Source organism: Zychaea mexicana (genome assembly GCF_025766255.1).
Source record: "Zychaea mexicana strain RSA 1403 chromosome Unknown BDB00scaffold_236, whole genome shotgun sequence".
Lineage (NCBI taxonomy): Eukaryota > Fungi > Mucoromycota > Mucoromycetes > Mucorales > Lichtheimiaceae > Zychaea > Zychaea mexicana.
Window position 1 is genome coordinate 2,196 of NW_026516899.1, and position 20,999 is coordinate 23,194.

The window sequence follows — 20,999 nt, forward strand, 5'->3', positions numbered from 1 at the left end:
ATAATATGATATAATAATAGCAATCCTTTTTCAATTTCTCTATAAGATGCTGGATATTATTTACACCATATAATATAACTAGAAAATAAAAAACAGCAATATATCCAAGTTTATCTAATAATTCATTTTTTATAATTTGTATAGTATTATTTTTAAAATTTTTAATCTCAGTTCTATGATTATATTTATTTAATATTTCAGGCTATGATTTATTTGAAAAATCCCATTTATTAGCAATTAATTTTTCTATTTCATTTTTTAATATATCATTTAATGGGTTATCAATATCCATTTTTTATTTATATAATAAAAAGTATTTTTATACTTATTTAAATGTTAAATATATTATTAATTATTAAAAACTTTTATAAATTTTTATATATTATTGAAGCTAATAATATATGAACTAGTGTCCTTTTCATCACTCTTCCAAAGAGTTTGTCATTGTCATTCTGCTTTCCCCTGCTTAAATATGTCCGACATAGATTTATACTGATCCCACTACTTAAAGGGGCCAAAGATTCAACCTCAAAATCTACCTAGTCTACATAAGAGTATACTATATATTCAATAGTAAATTTGTCATATCACTATCATGTATTAAGTAAGTAAAGTTTTTCATCATAGTAAATCGTGTTCCTGAGCCGTTTCTGATGTCAAATATCTAAAAATATTGTGGAGTCACCTAAGGTCTACCTAGGTGGACTCAAAATACTTATTCTGCCCCAAATTTAACTTTGAAAGTCAGTTGCGAGAGAGTATAAAGACAGTTGAAAAAAACCGTTAAAGTGTACTTGTCATCTTGTTTCATAAGAGAATTGTATATTTCAACTATATGAAAGGTAAGTAAAGAGAGAATGGGAGGGGCAAGATCTTACTACTACAATAAGAAAAACAAAAATGGAGGTGAAAAAGGAAGTTGTAAAGAAGTAATAATAACAAACCAAGTTTATTTCTTATATGAAAAGTGGTTTGTTTTTTACCTCCATTTTTGTTTCTCCTCTTGTAGTAGTAAGATCTTGCCCCTCCCATTCTCTCTTTACTTACCTTTCATATAGTTGAAATATACAATTCTCTTATGAAACAAGATGACAAGTACACTTTAACGGTTTTTTTCAACTGTCTTTACACTCTCTCGCAACTGACTTTCAAAGTTAAATTTGGGGCAGAATAAGTACTTTGTAGGTGGACTAGGTAGACTCGGTAGAGTATACCTTCTGCTCAACAGTAAATAGCTTATATCTTCGCAATGTACTAATTAGGTAAAGCTTTTCATCATAATAAATTGTGTTCCTGGGCCTTTTTTGATGCCAAATATCTAAAAATATTTTGGAGTCCACCTGGGGTCTACCTAGGTGGACTGGGTGGACTGGACCTACGGAGAATGAATCATATTAATAATATTTGTTATAAATAATAAAATTATATATAATTCTATTCTGTCAAACTAAGCGTCGATCCAGTTGGTCTAGCTCAGAGGAGGGTATGCTCATTACCATTCCGCCAGTTTATGAAATTTTTATATTCATAAAGATTACAAAAATATTTGGTGATTACAAATTTCATTAAGGATTACAAAATTGAAACAACTATATTTATTTAAATATAAAATTTTTGAACTTATTACATTAAAAAATATTATAATTTATTAATAATCTATAAATCTCTTGTTTTTCTTTAACTATGAGTTATATCTCTACTAAGTAATTACCGTGGCAACTCTATAGCGATCAACGTCGTTATATCTGAATTGATTGCCGCTCGCCGTTTGACGCCGGGATCGTCGCAATGTAATAGCTATGAAGTCTTTGTCAATTATCGTTTGCCGTGCAGACACTATTTTTACGAGTTTAATGATCAAGAAATCTTGCATCCCAATATATTTGACAAAAGATGGAAATTGGTGTCAAGTACAAGTATGTAACTTATAATGTCGCAGCTAAAGTCAATATTTTGGTATGGAATTAACAGCTCATATATCACATAGCAAAAGTATCTAAACAACCTGTCATCGAAGAACTTGGAACCGATATCAACGATGTTGAAGAAGATGCGTTGGAGCTAGATTATTAAGAGCTTAAAGATCGAATTGACAACTTATTTATCGATGCACAGACGGCTCAACAAAAGCAAGACTTGATATCATGTATACATATGGCTTTAGATCAGTACAAACCAGTACCCATCAAAGATTTAGAGTTACTGACCGCTGTCAAAACCAAAGGACGGCCGAAGGGTGCTATTGGGTCGAGGCTACCATCTTACTTTGAGATTATCGAACAAGATGCGAAAGGAAAAGAAAAATCAGAAAGAAGAAAAAAAACTGTTACTGAAAAAAACGAATCCAACCCAATGGTCAAAAAAAGAAAACTTACAATGATTGAGAATGGTTCTGAAGAGCTTTGGCCAAACAAAAAGTGTAGTATACAGGCTCTACATGATCAAAGGTATAGGCATATATTTGCCTAGTAGTGGTTTAATATATATGAACTTACACCGTTTGCTGTGTAGCTCGACAATACATCCAGATATTCTATTGTCGTACATTACAGACTCGGTCGAGATAAAGCCGGACGGATGGTGTGGGTTCAGAACTTTGTCGTATCTCGAATATAAAAGCAATCAAGATAAATACGCCGACATCAAAAAAAGAATGCATGAGTACGTGGTGGCTAAGGGAAAAAGCATTTGTTTGTCTTACATCTGTGGTGGCAGCCAGACGGAATATGAAAAACTGGTCAAAAGGATGTCTTATGGTGTCGCCTTTGGTGATATTGAGGCCGACTGTCCCAAGGAGTACTGGTTTGACGGAAGCGTGGATATTCAGTTGGTAGCCAATGCTTTGGAGCGGCTGATTGCTTGCTATACATCTGGTCTATGGGCGAAATATCATCCGCCGTTGCTGACATTGCCATACTCTGTACTTTCAGGCAAACGATATAGTCTCCTGCCGTTCGTTATGCATTTCATGAATGGGAACCATTAGGAGCCGGTCTTGCTGCGATCATCTGTTAAAATGCGATGGCCCCCGATATCACAGCGACATAAGCAGCAATAGAACGAGATCAACCTAGGTCACGATCACAAAACGTTTTGGAGGTACCTGCATATCAAAAAAACAATGGATCAAGATTCAACAGCAATCAGCATAGAAAAAAGAAGACAAGCGTCGCCCATTCTGATTTTAGATGAATCTGATTGCGATATTGATATGTGGGGCGATTATCATGGTACCTATAACTTGCCGCTCCGTATCTTTGTATTCTAGTAACTCTGAACACATCTGTTATACTATCTAGATCATGGTACAATAGCATGTCCCCATTGTCAAACACACCTGCTATTACCGTTACCTCCTGCTATATAGAAGCAGTACGATGAATATATACAAAAAGAAGAGAAGCATAAGAAACAAGACGAACGCCGCATTAAAGAACTTTCAACGTCTCGTCGCCGCTGCTTCGATGAAGCACAGATTAAACCCAGACCAGTTCGCTTTACTGAGCAATACAACTTCTGCAGCATTCATAGGAAAGAAATGTTAATCAGACCAGAAGGAATCGCCTAAGGTTACCCAGCTTATATCGATTTTGCGACCTTGCCTTTACGTGTAATGAATTATGTACCAGTTATACAAGATATCATAGTCGGCAAAACCGAAAGCACATTCAAATCGATAGAAACCGAATTCTACAGCCAATATAGCCGAAGTGTTGCACGATCCATATTCGTACGAATGGCAAGGGCTGAAAAATCTTTAGTAAGTACAAAGCTATCACTCATAAAATAACTTACTAAATCTTTGTTTAAAACAGCCTGGTTATATGGACCCCGTGGAATGCAAATCATTATGGATTGTTTGACGAAAGAACTATTGAAATCGAACCACCTGACAGCAGCAAATACAGCCCCGATGCCACCACTTCAGTTTGTTCAGCAGATTCTTGTTCGGGAGATAGCTGCACGACTTATCCAAGAAGATAAGAATGTTTCTTACGACGACGCAGTAGATATCATGAAAAAGAGTGCTAAATTCAGCAGTGCCATCAATCCCACCATGGATTCGGATGAAAGTGAAAGCAGTGATGAATGATTATAAAAAGCAACACGAATCATAACCCCTTATGCAGTTCTGCACTTTTTTTTGTGTCAAATGTCGTTTACCTCATCGTACTCGATGATTTATGCTCTTCTTGTCTCATATTTAAGCTCTTGTGCCTTGTCTCCGGATTAATTGTTCTTTACAATCATATCAAAACCTATTTTCCTGATCCCTTATTTCTTACTACATGTTTTGTTCTTCACCCTCCAAATATTCAACTATTTGGTGTACACATTATTATCATCTTACATTATATATACGTCGAATATTACATTGACCGTCAAAATTTTAACTGAATAGAATTATATGACAGCCCTAGCTCTAGCAAGTTTTAGAACACGAAATATAGGATATGTCTTTGCAGCCAATACCACCGTCATAGATATTAAAATGGTGAAAAAGCTTGGTGCACCGTCTACTCACTTTTCTATAGTCTTAGCTACGTTTTTTTGTGCTTACTTAGAAATCTTCTTGCTTGTGCTTCACTATATTATAGTACTTATGTTGGCACAAATAAGTTGTTTGCTAGCCATTTGGATACACGGTATGTTAACATTCCACGTTACACGGTATATATCATCATAGTTCTGTCGTACACAGGGTCTTTTAAATTGTGCAAGAGACGGTACGTACGACAACTGCCAAAGAAAATTGTCGTACGCAACATTAGTTTTTTGTTGTACACAGAGTCTTTCAAACTGCACGAGAGACGGTGCGTACAACAACTGCAGAATACTAAGCTACCAAAAAAATGTCGTGCATGAGGTCAAGTTTTGTCGTGTGCGTAGTAATTCCTAAAGTATAATACCATAAATGTATAAGCAATGGGATCATCTATAGACTTACTATATAAAAATATATGCTTTTATACTTATTGGAACGAGGAAAAAAAGCTGCATCTGATGGTATATTATTTATATGAAAATAATCAGAATTGGTTGGATAATAGCAAAAACCAGTTTTTCAAAAAACATTTACAATAAAGTTTGGCAAAAGGGGGTTTTAAACTCGTGCCTTCTACAAAAGGTAGGATATAAGGCTAGTGCGTTAGACTACTTCACCAACGCAAAGATTTTGAAAAATTAAGTATACATATCTGCTTTTGCTGTAGCCCAGGAAAACGTTTAGCCGTCGGGAAAACCAATTACCCATCTATTTCCTTTTTAGGAAGTCACATGATCTAAGCCATTTAGCAAGCCCCTGGGAAAATGTTTAGCCGTCGGGAAAACTAATTAACTGTCTATTTCCTTTTTAGGAAGTCACATGATCTAAGCCACTTAGCAAGCCCCTGGGAAAACGTTTAGCCATCGGGAAAACCAATTAACTGTCTATTTCCTTTTTAGGAAGTCACGTGATCTAAGCCACTTACTAAGCCCCCAAGGGGTGACTGTAAGAATTTACCCGGTGGCTCAGTGGCTTACTAAGTGGCTTACTAAGTGGCTTAGATCACGTGACTTCCTAAAAAGGAAATAGATAGTTAATTGGTTTTCCCAACGGCTAAACATTTTCCCAGGGGCTTGCTAAGTAGCTTAGATCACGTGACTTCCCAAAAAGGAAATAGACAGTTAATTGGTTTTCCCGATGGCTAAACGTTTTCCTAGGGGCTTGCTAAGTGGCTTAGATCACATGACTTCCTAAAAAGGAAATAGACAGTTAATTGGTTTTCCCGATGGCTAATCGTTTTCCCGGACTAAGCAACAGCAGACATATATGCTTTAGGGTACTCTCAAGCAACGTGAGTCAACGTCGACACACCCTAGAAATAGTAATAGCGCGTTGTTCGGGAGTCGAATAAAAGTGATACAATGAACACAGGATTTTTTTGTGTAATTTATATCATATCCTTGATAAGGAAATGAAGAGCAAAACTGCCGTGTCGACCCCTTGGTTGACACAGCACTCCCAAAAAGGATATCGTCTCAGATTTTTGTTACACATCCATGCGACTGAGAAAATATTACTTTGATATTTAATTATCTATCAAGTAATACCTAGGAGGGTCAAGTATACCATTTTACATAACATTAGATATACCAACTTGTTATTTAGACGGAACTGATTCCATAGTTCTACATATCATGAAATGATAAGAACATTACCGATAAGAAAATATCTTCTATATATGCAGCGACTTTGAGTAATACTTCTTGTTTTGTTCCACTCAACTTTTATTCGTACTTTTTATATCCTTCATCCTACCTTCTGTCTATTATTATGGATTCCCAGCAAGAAATTGTCCACAGAAGAACGATCATCAGCATCCTACTTCTTTTGATTGAAGGCTACATCTTTTTTTTTCTTGCGAATAATGACGACGATGATATCAACCAACTCTCCATGATCAACACTGTTTTGCCAATGTACCGAACCATTTTTTCTCTTGATCATATCATGTCAGCTGTATCATCACCGCTACATTTCCGTGTTATGCAACGCGTCAATCGTGTTAAAAATACGACATACTGGGAAGTTACGCATCCAGCTCTTCCGGATACAGATGGACCAGGTGGATTCAAATCGCATTATCGTATGAAACCAGCCACTTTCAATGCCCTCGTAAATATGTTGTCGCAACATCGATTGTATCAATTTACGGCACAAAACGCCACACCTGTGTTCATCTAAGTCGGCCTAATAATCTAGAGATTTGCCAATGCTCATGTCAGTTACCGTATGGCCGAAACTTTGCTTGGTACATCACATGGATCCTACAGAAATTTTACCAAGCGATTTTTGGAGGCAATGGCCGACTGTCAAGGTGGTATAATCCGATGGCCGACCAGAAATGAAGCTATCAAGGCAACCGTTGAAGGGTTTCAATATGGAGAGCTTGGACCAATATTTGAAGTTGGACCTACTCACCTCCCAAATGTACTCGGTGCTTTGGATGGGAAGCTCGTTCGAATCTTCAAGCCAGGTGACAGTGGCGATCGCTTTGTCGACAGAAAAAACAACTACTCGTTGAACATGGTTGCCATTTATGATTCAGAAAAGCGATTCACCTACATCCATGCAGGGCAGAGCGGTAAGGCATGACATGTTAATGTAATTATTTTAGTTGCTTTCTTGGCTAATATATACGACTTTTATACCATAGGCCAAAATCACGATTCAAGAGCCTTTCAAGCTACTGCTTTTTATGACGAACGTCTTGCTAACCCAGAATCCGTGTGCCCAAATGGAACATTTATACTTGGAGGTAAAGAACAAATTGTTTAGCATAGACCATCGTTGAAATCACGGTACATATTTCTGACATTCCATTTTTTGTTTGTAAATTCGGCATACCCTTTGCTCCTGTAGTTGATAACACCATTTCCTGATGCTCAAGCACCCTGCCACAGTGACAACGCGCATTTCAATTATATTCATTCGAGAATGCGTAACGTTATTAAACAGGCATTTGGCCAATTGGTGTGCAGATGGCGTTTTCTACGTAACGAGCTGTATTTGCTGGATGTAGAATCAATGACGATGACAATTGTTGCTTGCTGTATTCTGCATAATTTATGTATTGATCACGACGATCTTCATGCCGAAAGCACATTTGTACCTAATCCGATAGCTGATGATTTGCTTCTAGAGCCACTCGAAGTTTCTGACTCTATCAATGACAGAGGTCGTGGTGCGCGCTGTACCACTACGCAACTGCGAAATGAAGGTATGCGGAAACGTAATGAACTAGTACAGTACTTGTACGAGAATCGGCGTAGCGATCGTAAGAGCTTCCGTCAATATAATCGCCATTATAGACGCAGATAGAAAATAAATATGTCTTCATAACTAGTTATCTTTTGAGGCACTTGATTATATAAAAAAAACCCGAAGGAAAAAAAACTTTATTGAATTTAAAATAAAAAATCAAACAAAAAAGATTCTACATCTTGTCAATAAGTTGCTTCATTAAATCTAAAAAGCTCTGTTGTGTGTGTTGCTGTTGCTAGTGGCGCCTTTCTTGAGCTTCAAGGATTTCCTTATGTTGCTGATCGAGTAGCTCGATCAGCTGTGACCTCGCTTCCTCGCTCTGCTGGTTGGCGGCATCGATCCGCTCAAGCACATCTTCATGCCGCAATTCTGCAGGAGTCAATCGTCTACGTCTTGCGGATGGCTGCAGCGTGCTGTCGGTTGCTGTTTATGTATCGGCGCGACGACGAATGCCTCAGAAAGAATCGAACTGGAATTCACGATTGAACCTCGGGTCATCCTTCAGTAACGCATGCATGTCATCATATAAATACCAGTCGTCTATGTCACCGGACCCTCCAGTCTACCGATGGCGTTCGGTAAAGCACGAATGGTAACGACTGCACATTCTTTCCCACTTGGTTTTGATGGCGCGCTTAGTTCGTACATTACCGAAAGTTTCGACAGTACTGTTATCATTCGTGAGGTCGGAAGCCGATGGATCTGTTGCTGCTGTTGCTGCTGCTGCTAATGACGTTGCTTGATCGTCGCTCGAAATACTGCTCGGCTCGACGACAAGAGACGAAGGTGCTGGCTGCTGCTCATCCAAAGACTGTTCGCTTTCTTGAGTGCCATCAGTAACAATTGGTGATGCTAGAGGTGTACACTCTTTCTTGAAATCTTCAATGATTGCATCCCATGTACGGCTGCAATGATTGTTGTCTCTTGGATGCGTAAGCTCATCATAATGCTTAGAGACTGCGGTTAGCAAAGCAATACCCTTATTCCAGCATAAAAATAAGAGTTGGTAGTTCCCCCCCTCATTTTTTTTTGAATTTTAAGGTCAGCCGCCAGAGACTCTGTACTGGGCAGCAGAGGGGCATTTGACAAAGTACTTATTCTACCCCAAATTTAACTTTGAAAGTCAGTTGCGAGAGAGTGTAAAGACAGTTGAAAAAAACATTAAAGTGTACTTGTCATCTTGTTTCATAAGAGAATTGTATATTTCAACTATATGAAAGGTAAGTAAAGAGAGAATGGGAGGGGCAAGATCTTACTACTACAAGAGGAGAAACAAAAATGGAGGTGAAAAAGGAAGTTGTAAAGAAGTAATAATAACAAACCAAGTTTATTTCTTATATGAAAAGTGGTTTGTTTTTTACCTCCATTTTTGTTTTTCTTATTGTAGTAGTAAGATCTTGCCTCTCCCATTCTCTCTTTACTTACCTTTCATATGGTTGAAATATACAATTCTCTTATGAAACAAGATGACAAGTACACTTTAATGTTTTTTTCAACTGTCTTTACACTCTCTCGTAACTGACTTTCAAAGTTAAATTTGGGGTAGAATAAGTACTTTGTCAAATGCCCCTCTGCTGCCCAGTACAGTGTCTCTGGTGGCTGACCTTAAACTTCAAAAAATTTGAGGGGGGGAACTACCAACTCTTATTTTTGTGCCGGAATAAGGGAATTGTTAGCAAAGCCCTTTCTTCAGCCTCAATCCAATGTTCAGGGGAGCTTTGTGTCGGGACAGAAGATTAGGATGCGGTGGTGTCGTTGTTGCTTTCATTGCTTTGCATGTTGCTGTTGGACTGGTTATTGGCTTGAACAACAGGAGTGCTGCTTCGATTGTCGCTACTATTACTATGACCACCACGACCGCCACGACTACTACGACCGCTACGACTGCCATGACCACGACCGCCACGACTTCCAGAGCCACTGCCACGACCTGCACCACCAGGATTAACGATAACAATTGAGAGTTCACAAGGTGTTTGTTCTTGGGATGACATTTTGAAAAAAAAAGTTAATTACTCATCTTCCTACTGAACGTACCTTACTTTTATATATACCCGAATCGCTTGCGGGAGAATTACATATACAGTTTTCATAAGCTGTTAGGATTGCAAACGCAAATCATAGTATCTTCACCTTCATGATAGGATCTTCACCTATCTCCATCATGCAATAATAGACTATCTGCCGCTTTTTTTGCAACTGGTGTTTTAGTTTTCTATCAATATTCACAGTTACATCTATCATGCTGCCGGATACAACCGTAGCTGTCAGTTATACATCGGCAAAGAAATCAGAACCCTTTTTGAAGTATAATTGATGGTCATATCTAGGGGAAACTCGCATCAGTTATCACTTATCGTTGATATCCGCTATCATTACCCGTTTTAGCAACTGTGATCTCTCAAGCAAATGGGTCGACACACGCACATTTGGAATTAGCTATGGTTTCACAGCGGGATACAAATTTTTTTTTATTTCTTCCGAATTTCCATTCTAAGAATTATGTGTCGACGTTGACTCACGTTGCTTGAGGTTGCTCTCATTTCGCTCCGAACAGAGAACACCATACCCCAATGTAGTAATGGAAAATAAATTTTCCGTTTTCCTTCCAAAAGAGGGCTTCTCGGAGGCCTCCAATTTTGGTAACGGCTTCTCCGATGGGAAGGCCTCCGTGGTGGCTCGCTCGGATCGATATAAAAGGAAACTGTCACTTCATGAATAATAAAAGATTGAAAGAAAAATACACCTCTATTTTCCATCTATTCTATCTGCTTTTATCAAAAAATGAACGATATTCCACCATCAGCTATTATTCGCAATCGCGTTGTTATTCATGCAACACCTCGGGGTATGTACAGAAAAGGAAGTTTCTCGGCGCGTTGCGCCTTTATCTCGATCCGAGTAGAGAGGACTTTAAATTTTTGCAAAACTGTTTTGGGTTCTCTGTTCGGAGCGAAATGAGAGCAACCTGAGAGTACCCTAAGTGGCTTAGATCTCATAACTTCCTAAAAAGGAAATAGACAGGTAATTGACTTCCCCCACGGCTAAACGTTTTCCCGGGGGCTTGCTAAGTGGCTTAGATCACGTGACTTCCTAAAAAGGAAATAGATAGGTAATTGGTTTTCCCGACGGCTAAACGTTTTCCTGGGCTACAGCAAAAGCAGATATGTATACTTAATTTTTCAAAATCTTTGCGTTGGTGAAGTGGTCTAACGCACTAGCCTTATATCCTACCTTTTGTAGAAGGCACGAGTTTAAAACCCCCTTTTACCAAACTTTAGTGTAAATGTTTTTTGAAAAACTGGTTTTTACTATTATCCAACCAATTCTGATTATTTTCATATAAATAATATACCATCAGATGCAGCTATTTTTCCTCGTTCCAATAAGTATAAAAGCATATATTTTTATATAGTAAGTCTATAGATGATCCCATTGCTTATACATTTATAGTATTATACTTTAGGAATTACTGCGCACACGACAAAACTTGACCTCATGCACGACATTTTTTTTGGTAGCTTAGTATTCTGCAGTTGTTGTGCGCACCGTCTCTCGTGCAGTTTGAAAGACTCTGTGTACAACAAAAAACTAACGTTGCATACGACAATTTTCTTTGGCAGTTGTCGTACGTACCGTCTCTTGCACAATTTAAAAGACCCTGTGTACGACAGAACTATGATGATATATACCGTGTAACTTGGAATGTTAACATACCGTGTATCCAAATGGCTAGCAAACAACTTATTTGTGCCAACATAAGTACTATAATATAGTGAAGCACAAGCAAGAAGATTTCTAAGTAAGCACAAAAAAACGTAGCTAAGACTATAGAAAAGTGAGTAGACGGTGCACCAAGCTTTTTCACCATTTTAATATCTATGACGGTGGTATTGGCTGCAAAGACATATCCTGTATTTCGTGTTCTAAAACTTGCTAGAGCTAGGGCTGTCATATAATTCTATTCAGTTAAAATTTTGACGGTCAATGTAATATTCGACGTATATATAATGTAAGATAATAATAATGTGTACACCAAATAGTTGAATATTTGGAGGGTGAAGAACAAAACATGTAGTAAGAAATAAGGGATCAGGAAAATAGGTTTTGATATGATTGTAAAGAACAATTAATCCGGAGACAAGGCACAAGAGCTTAAATATGAGACAAGAAGAGCATAAATCGTCGAGTACAATAAGGTAAACGACATTTGATACAAAAAAAAGTGCAGAACTGCATAAGGGGTTATGATTCGTGTTGCTTTTTATAATCATTCATCACTGCTTTCACTTTCATCCGAATCCATGGTGGGATTGATGGCACTGCTGAATTTAGCACTCTTTTTCATGATATCTACTGCGTCGTCGTAAGAAACATTCTTATCTTCTTGGATAAGTCGTGCAGCTATCTCCCGAACAAGAATCTGCTGAACAAACTGAAGTGGTGGCATCGGGGCTGTATTTGCTGCTGTCAGGTGGTTCGATTTCAATAGTTCTTTCGTCAAACAATCCATAATGATTTGCATTCCACGGGGTCCATATAACCAGGCTGTTTTAAACAAAGATTTAGTAAGTTATTTTATGAGTGATAGCTTTGTACTTACTAAAGATTTTTCAGCCCTTGCCATTCGTACGAATATGGATCGTGCAACACTTCGGCTATATTGGCTGTAGAATTCGGTTTCTATCGATTTGAATGTGCTTTCGGTTTTGCTGACTATGATATCTTGTATAACTGGTACATAATTCATTACACGTAAAGGCAAGGTCGCAAAATCGATATGAGCTGGGTAACCTTAGGCGATTCCTTCTGGTCTGATCAACATTTCTTTCCTATGAATGCTGCAGAAGTTGTATTGCTCAGTAAAGCGAACTGGTCTGGGTTTAATCTGTGCTTCATCGAAGCAGCGGCGACGAGACGTTGAAAGTTCTTTAATGCGGCGTTCGTCTTATTTCTTATGCTTCTCCTCTTTTTGTATATATTCATCGTACTGCTTCTGTATAGCAGGAGGTAACGGTAATAGCAGGTGTGTTTGACAATGGGGACATGCTATTGCACCATGATCTAGATAGTATAATAGATGTGTTCAGAGTTACTAGAATACAAAGATACGGAGCGGCAAGTTATAGGTACCATGATGATCGCCCCACATATCAATATCGCAATCAGATTCATCTAAAATCAGAATGGGCGACGCTTGTCTTCTTTTTTCTATGCTGATTGCTGTTGAATCTTGATCCACTGTTTTTTTAATATGCAGGTACCTCCAAAACGTTTTGTGATCGTGACCTAGGTTGATCTCGTTCTATTGCTGCTTATGTCGCTGTGATATCGGGGGCCATTGCATTTTAACAGATGATCGCAGCAAGACCGGCTCCTAATGGTTCCCATTCATGAAATGCATAACGAACGGCAGGAGACTATATCGTTTGCCCGAAAGTACAGAGTATGGCAATGTCAGCAACGGCGGATGATATTTCGCCCATAGACCAGATGTATAGCAAGCAATCAGCCGCTCCAAAGCATTGGCTACCAACTAAATATCCACGCTTCCGTCAAACCAGTACTCCTTGGGACAGTCGGCCTCAATATCACCAAAGGCGACACCATAAGACATCCTTTTGACCAGTTTTTCATATTCCGTCTGGCTGCCACCACAGATGTAAGATAAACAAATGCTTTTTCCCTTAGCCACCATGTACTCATGCATTCTTTTTTTGATGTCGGCGTATTTATCTTGATTGCTTTTATATTCGAGATACGACAAAGTTCTGAACCTACACCATCCGTCCGGCTTTATCTCGACCGAGTCTGTAATGTACGACAATAGAATATCTGGATGTATTGTCGAGCTACACAGCAAACGGTGTAAGTTCATATATATTAAACCACTACTAGGCAAATATATGCCTATACCTTTGATCATGTAGAGCCTGTATACTACACTTTTTGTTTGGCCAAAGCTCTTCAGAACCGTTCTCAATCATTGTAAGTTTTCTTTTTTTGACCATTGGGTTGGATTCGTTTTTTTCAGTAACAGTTTTTTTTTTATAGAATTGCCACAGCGATTACTTAGTAGGTGGAGTATACCTAGTATACCCAGGTATACCCCAGGTATACTCAAACTTTTTATTTGATATTTAGATAGAAAAACAGTCCATGAACACGATTTATTATGATGAAAAGTCCGACTTCATTAATAGGTTGTGGAGATATAAGCCATTTACTATTGAGCAAAGGGTAATCTCTAGTAAGTATGCCTAGTATACCCCAGGTATACCCCAGGTATACGCAAAATTGGTATTTGATATTTGGATAGAAAAACGGTCTAGGAACACGATTTATTATGATGAAAAGTCCTACTTCATTAATAAGTTGTAGAGATATAAGCCATTTAATATTGAGCAAAGGCAATCCGTACTAAGTATGCCCAGTATACCCCAGGTATACCCCAGGTATACTCATAATTTTTATTTAATGTTTGGATAAAGAAATGGTCCAGGAACACGATTTATTATAATGAAAAGTCCGACTCAATTAATAGGTTGTGGAGATATAAGCCATTTATTATTGGCAAAGGAAATCTATACCAAGTATGCCTAGTATACCCCAGGTATACCCCAGGTATACTCACAATTTTTATTTGATCTTTGGATAAAGAAATGGTCCAGGAACACGATTTATTATGATAAAATATCCTACTTCATTAATACGTTGTAGAGATGGAAGCCATTTAATATTTAGCAAAGGGTAATCTCAACTAAGTATGCCTAGTAGACCTAGGTCTACCCCAACTTTTTTTTATAAAGTATAAATCCATTTGATAAGTAAAATATATTTGAGAATATAAGAATAGAAAGGGATAAGAGTCAAAAAGAGAGAAAGGGATACAAGATAAAAGAGGCAAGAGAGATCTAATATAAAAGATAAAAAGGGGAGCAGAGAAGAAGATATAATAATTGTATATATAAAAAATCGAAAAGAGGAGAGAAGAGAGGAGAAGAGAGGTAAAGGTTCTATGTGATGAAGAAGTGTGATAAAATTATATGGCCTAGATGCATGGCATTATTTGGATATGTGTGGGGGCCAGCAGCTATAAGCCAATAGGCAAAGTCTTGTTGTAATTCGATTGCCGTAAGGTGGTTTTTGTTGTAGCCAGCTTGGCGGATAAATTGGGGCTTACGCCGATAGGCTGCCCAGCAGAGACGGTATAAGAGGTCCTCATACGTACCACTGCAGTTTGACCAGTTACCATCATGGAAGATGGTTTGGTTCCACTGATTGGGCACAAGGCATTTCTTACAGAAGCCATCCCTTACTGGCTTGACACATGCAGGATTCGATACATAGTGGTCACCAAAACAACGGAAACATTGACCAATATGAGCAATACACTGGGGAGAGGTTGCATGCTCACTAGAATCATTTTCGGCGTGGCGACCTGGTCGCCACGGCGAAAATGATGACAACGATGACAACGGAAATTTATTTCAAGTGGCGACTGATGACAACGGAATGACAACGGGATTTGGGCAATGTAATTGGTGGAAAATGGCGAATCTACTGGGGAACAGCAAAGGGCGCTCCACTTTTTTTTTCTCTACCACAAAAAATACTTTACTGTACTCTTTTTTTTAATGTAATAGCGAAGACGGTTTCAAAAAAAAAAGGTAACACATCTTATGACGACCTCGCTGAAGAACATTCTGGCATTGGGGAGGGCGGCCATGTTTTAATTAGTAGATGGAGCAGAATTGTGTTGACGGATTTTGTTTCTATAGGAATTGGACTCGCTCCAACGATTACTGTTTGAATCTGGTGTAAATTTACAAGGAAAAGAGGTAAAGGCTAGCCGTCTTTTTGCTCGTGAACGTTCTGTGCGGCCTTGTGTGTGTACTTTTGTTTCTTGTGTTAATGATTTCCTGTACATTGTATAGCCACGATGGAGAATGGCGGTGCTATTTCATGTACAACAACAAAAATAACAGCAATAACCACACAAAGCGACGACGGTCTCACGATCCACTGATTCAAATAAATAGCATACAACGACAACCAGTCGAACGAGCAGCTTCTTCCGAACACGACGGTCGTAGTGGCATGTCTCTGCGATTGTTTTTGAAGGAGTGACAGCAGGAACAGTCGGTGGATATGCGATTGTATTACACCCTACTGGCAAAAATAAAAGTAACAACCACGAAGACGACGACGGTCTCACGAACCATGGATTCGAATTGTACACAACGACCACCAATCGAACGAGCAGCGTCTTCCGAACACGACAATTGTTGTAGCATGTCTCTGCGATGGTTTTTAAAGGAGTGGCAGCAGGAACAGTCGGTGGATATGCAATTGTATTACACTCTACTGGCAAAAATAAAAGTAACAACCACGAAGACGACGACGGTCTCTCGATCCACTGATTCGAATTGTACACAACGACCACCAATAGAACGAGCAGCGTCTGTCGAACACGACATTTGTTGTAGCATGTCTCTGCGATGGTTTTTGAAGGAGTAGGGACAGGAACAGGGATGGATATGCGATTCTATTATACACCAGGCAACAAAAGAAATAAATTAGCACCCACCAAAAAGAACGACGTTTTTTGCGATCCTCTACTGTTATTCTCTGTCTCTTTACTACTATCGTCATCCTCGTCATCATCAAATCACCACCACATTATCATCATCATGGGCACCACACTGCCGCAAAAGTAAATTTGTCTTGTCATCTGTTGCGTTATATCTACTTGAGCTATGTTCAGCAGGAGTGCTCGGAGAAATGGTGCTTCCGGCGCCATTGGCGTTTTTATTGGGCAAAAACAGTGTGATTTCCACAAACTTTTTCAAGTGGCGATCGATGACAACGGAATGACAACGGGATTTTTGAAGTGGCGACCGATGACAACGGAATGACAACGGGATTTTTGAAGTGGCGACCGATGACAACGGAATGACAACGGGATTTTTGATGTGGCGACCGATGACAACGGAATGACAACGGGATTTTTAAAGTGGCGACCGATGACAACGGAATGACAACGGGATTCGGCCAATGTAATTGGTGGAAAGTGGTGAGCAAGACAGAAAAATAGCAGGGGAGCCAGCTCCACTTCTTTTATCATTTATTTTTTTTACTCTTCAGCACACTCGTTTACTGCCGCTTTTTATTCTATACATATTGAAGCAAGGGCGCTTGCAAAAAAAGGTATCTAGCTTAAGGGATGTTTATATGCTGGAAGAGCTGTGGCATTGGGATGGCGAATGGTTTAATCTCTTTTACTAGTAGCAATTGCTGAAACTATTAGCCACTTGAAGAGGACAGCAACGTACTCCAGTAGCAACAGCAGCACTACAGCAACAAACGTTACAACAAACGGAAGTTACTGCATCTCACGACAACAGTCAAAGTTAATTACCATACGAACGACGTGCCACATTGAAGTATGACCACAGCACACAGACAGCAAAACTTGCACCAGTCTATACAGTACAGGCCGCTTTTTTTGTATACGCTATACGAGCATGCGAATAAAGAAAGGACAACGTCGAATATATGCGATTAGCTTTCTTCAAGGAGCATCAGCCCTGGCGGTACGTGTTTATTCTTTTTTCTAACAAGCAAACTGGCAAAATCAAAAAAAGCAGCAATTCTCGCACGGCCATATCGCATCATCGAGTACCCCAAATAACAAACCGCTTAGTGTGCCAGAATAAGGACGAGCTGACGAACGTGCCGCTTGTGGTTTGGCGTCTCTACCATGTCATGACGACGAGCAACAGCCAGGAACGCTACACGTGCATTTTATAGTGGATCATATATATATACACCAAAGTCAGCTAAAAATAAGGAGCGATACCCGCACGGCTATATCTCATCATCCAGTACTCCAAATAACGAACTGTTTAGTGCAGTAGAATCAGGACGAGCTGACAAACGTGACGATATTAATCTAGTGTCTTTACCATACCATGTCGACGAGCAACAGCCAGAAACGCTACACGTGCACTTTATAGTGGATCATATTCATATACACCAAAGTCAGCTAAAAAAAGGAGCGATTCCCGCACGGCTGTATCTCACCATCAAGTACTCCAAAAAACGAACTGCTTAGTGTGCCAGAATCAGGACGAGCAGACAAACGTGCCGCTGGTGGTCTGGTGCCTCTACCATACCATGTCGACGACAACAGCCAGAAACGCTACACGTACACTTATAGTGTATTCTATATATATACACCAAAGTCGGCTAAAAAGAAGGAGCGATACCCGCACGACGATATCTCGCCATCCAGTACTCCAAATAACGAACCGCTTAGTGTGCCAGAATAAGGACGAGCAGGCGAACGTGACGCTGGTGGTTTGGTGTCTCTACCATACCATGTCGACGAGCAACAACTAGGAACGGTACACGTGCACTTTATAGTGGATCATATATATATACACCAAAGTCAGCCAAAAAAAAGAGCGATTCGCGCACGGCCATATCTCACCATCGAGTACTCCAAATAACGAGCAGTTTAGTGTGCCAGAATAAGGACGAGCAGACAAAGGCGACGATGTTGGTCTGGTGTCTCTACCATGTCGTGTCGACGAGCAACAGCCAGAAACGCTACACGTGTACTTTATAGTGGATCATATATATATATACACCAAAGTCAGCTAAAAAGGAGCGATTCGTGCACGGCCATATCTCACCATCGAGTACTCCAAATAACGAACCGCTTAGCATGGCAAAATAAGGACGCACGGACGAACGCGACGATGTTAGTGTGGTGTCCGTAGCATATCTTGCCGATGAGGAACAGCAGTGAAAAAGAGCGTGTATATTATTATAGATCAAGAGCGGCCTGAAGCAAATGAGGATCGCTACAAGGATCCAGGCATGGCGATATCCCATTATCACATAGGTAAGGATGAGAAGGATACCATGAATATAATGACAGTAAAGCTATATTCTTCGATGGCTCCGTGGAAAGCAACGGCAATATGCAGGTAAGGAAGCAATAGCATTTTTTGAGTGTATAGTATTAGCATGCTTTAATAAACTGGTATTTCATGAAATGAGATTCTGTTGTCGTGTGAAATACAAAAGAGCTCCATGTGCTTTAAGCTTAAAAACGCATTAGTAAATGTGGCATCTGCGGTTCTGATGCATGTTCGTATATGAAAATCCAGTCAGTGGAAGCTGATGAGTTGTATACCTACAGTCTATACAGCTTTCTGCTGTAATTTGTCTTTGGACGCAAAGACGCTATTTGATTGCAACGGAATAAAATGACCGGATTGTCGATTTTCTGTGTAAGAGACACTGGTTTGCCCAGTTGAAAATGGAAACTGCAACTGAAAAGAGAGCATCAGCATCAACACGTCGTCGTTGAAGCTTATTGTGGAGCTGGATGTTTGTTAAAAAAAAGGAAACAGCAGCATTTTCGCTGTTATCCAGGCTTCTTCCTACGACAGACACAGATGCAAATTCTTTTATTCACGCGATCCAACAGATCTCAGTACATTGTCATGATTTCAAGCAGCTACGCTACTGATGAACATAGGACATCGTGGGGCATTAAGACACTCAGTAGGCTGAAAAGAAGGGTATTAAGCGCAACGGGTTTAGGGGCCTGGCAGCGAACGCCAGTGAGCGAGCGGGTTTAGTCGAACGCGCAAGTCCTGGTCCGGGTTTACTAAGGTTCTGGGTTTAGAGTTTCCAATTGATGAGCTTGGATGTATATGGGACTCTCTTCTTCTTCTCCACCACCTCTTATTTTGGATTGTTTTATTGTTGGCTATTTTATCTACTTCTTGAGTGCTGATGTATGTGTACCTGTACTAGAGAGATAATTAACCTGTGTCGGACACATATTAGTAGATAACGTGAATGGCAGTGACCAATATTTTGCTGTAAAGAAGTGTTGATTACAAGCATGAACGGATGGGAAAGGCAGAAGGAACGTGAGGAAACGACAAGGCAAGGCGAAAAGGTGATGGCATCCATGGTCTTGAGCACCGTGTTTGGGTAAAGTCCCTTTCAAGGTGCAGCGCTCCTCAAAGAAAAATTTTTTTATATGAAAGGTAGCTTCTGCATCTCTTTCGCTCTTTCACTTCTTTGTATTATTTTATTACTTACTGCTCACCGCCATTTCAACACTCGAATTGCCATCTTGCACACGCTCCGTCGGAATCCAGCTTTGCCGCATCTGACGTTCCTTTTGAACACCACTCGAACTACACTCGTCCTATCTTCTTCACGCAAGCAACATTCGTCTTGTACGCTTTCTCTAATCTCAACACTCGAATTTTACACATCTCGCACTTTTTCCTTTCAACACCAATAAAGCATCTCGAATGAAACTCATCTCTTGTCCTCAGTCCTTGTGTGTGTTTTTTCTGTTTTTGTTTACTGATTTCCTGTACAATGTATAGCCAAGATGGACAATGGCGGTGCTATTTTATATACAGCAACATATAGAGCAGCAAAAATAACAGTAACAACCACGATGACGACGACGGTCTCATGATCCACGGATTCGAATTGTACACGACGACCACCAATAGAACGCGCAACTTCTCCTGAACACGACGATTGTTGTTGCATGTCTCTGCGATGATTTTGGAAGGAGTAACAGCAGGAACGGAGATGGGTGTGCGATTGTATTATACTCTACTGGCAAAAATAATAGCAGCATTCACAAAAACGATGACGATCTTACGACCCACTGGTTCAAATCGCACACAACAACCACCAATCGAACGCGCAGCTTCTTCTGAATACGACGATTGCTGGTGCATGTCTCTGCGATGATTTTGGAAGGAGTAGGGACAGGAACAGGGATGGATATGCGATTCTATTATACACCAGGCAACAAAAGAAATAAATTAGCACCCACCAAAAAGAACGACGTTTTTTGCGATCCTCTACTGTTATTCTCTGTCTCTTTACTACTATCGTCATCCTCGTCATCATCAAATCACCACCACATTATCATCATCATGGGCACCACACTGCCAAATAAACTTGTCATCTGTTGCATTATATCTACTTGAGCTGCATGTTCAGCAGGAGTGCTCGGAGAAATAGTGCTTCCGGTGCCATTGGCGTCTTTTATTGGGCAAAAACAGTGTGAAATCCACAAACTTTTTCAAGTGGCGACCGATGACAACGGGATTCGGCCAATAAAATGTGGTGCTGA

General features: G+C 39.6%; 4 protein-coding genes across 4 annotated transcripts; 1 reads left to right on the plus strand and 3 right to left on the minus strand.

Annotated features, from left to right (window-relative positions):
- Positions 1-3,613: 3,613 nt before the first annotated feature.
- On the plus strand, positions 3,614-4,148 carry BDB00DRAFT_863754 (uncharacterized protein; the record flags this gene model as incomplete). Its single annotated transcript, XM_053126140.1, has 2 exons — positions 3,614-3,764; positions 3,816-4,148. 2 exons carry the CDS (start codon positions 3,614-3,616, stop codon positions 4,091-4,093), a joined length of 429 nt encoding a protein of 142 aa, XP_052972267.1. The 3' UTR covers positions 4,094-4,148.
- A 3,776-nt stretch (positions 4,149-7,924) lies between these two features.
- BDB00DRAFT_863768 (uncharacterized protein) lies at positions 7,925-10,066 on the minus strand. Its single transcript, XM_053126141.1, has 4 exons — positions 9,599-10,066; positions 9,450-9,523; positions 8,374-8,764; positions 7,925-8,220 (listed from the first exon to the last, which is right to left on the minus strand). The coding sequence occupies exons 1-4, from the start codon at positions 9,799-9,801 to the stop codon at positions 8,043-8,045; spliced, it is 846 nt and encodes a 281-aa protein (XP_052972268.1). The 5' UTR covers positions 9,802-10,066; the 3' UTR covers positions 7,925-8,042.
- Positions 10,067-11,778: 1,712 nt separating this feature from the next.
- On the minus strand, positions 11,779-12,557 carry BDB00DRAFT_863769 (uncharacterized protein; the record flags this gene model as incomplete). Its single annotated transcript, XM_053126142.1, has 2 exons — positions 11,779-12,354; positions 12,409-12,557. 2 exons carry the CDS (start codon positions 12,555-12,557, stop codon positions 12,078-12,080), a joined length of 426 nt encoding a protein of 141 aa, XP_052972269.1. The 3' UTR covers positions 11,779-12,077.
- Positions 12,558-13,343: 786 nt separating this feature from the next.
- BDB00DRAFT_793743 (uncharacterized protein) lies at positions 13,344-13,794 on the minus strand (the record flags this gene model as incomplete). Its single annotated transcript, XM_053121241.1, has 2 exons — positions 13,344-13,659; positions 13,724-13,794. 2 exons carry the CDS (start codon positions 13,792-13,794, stop codon positions 13,344-13,346), a joined length of 387 nt encoding a protein of 128 aa, XP_052972270.1.
- Between the last annotated feature and the right edge of the window lie 7,205 nt (positions 13,795-20,999).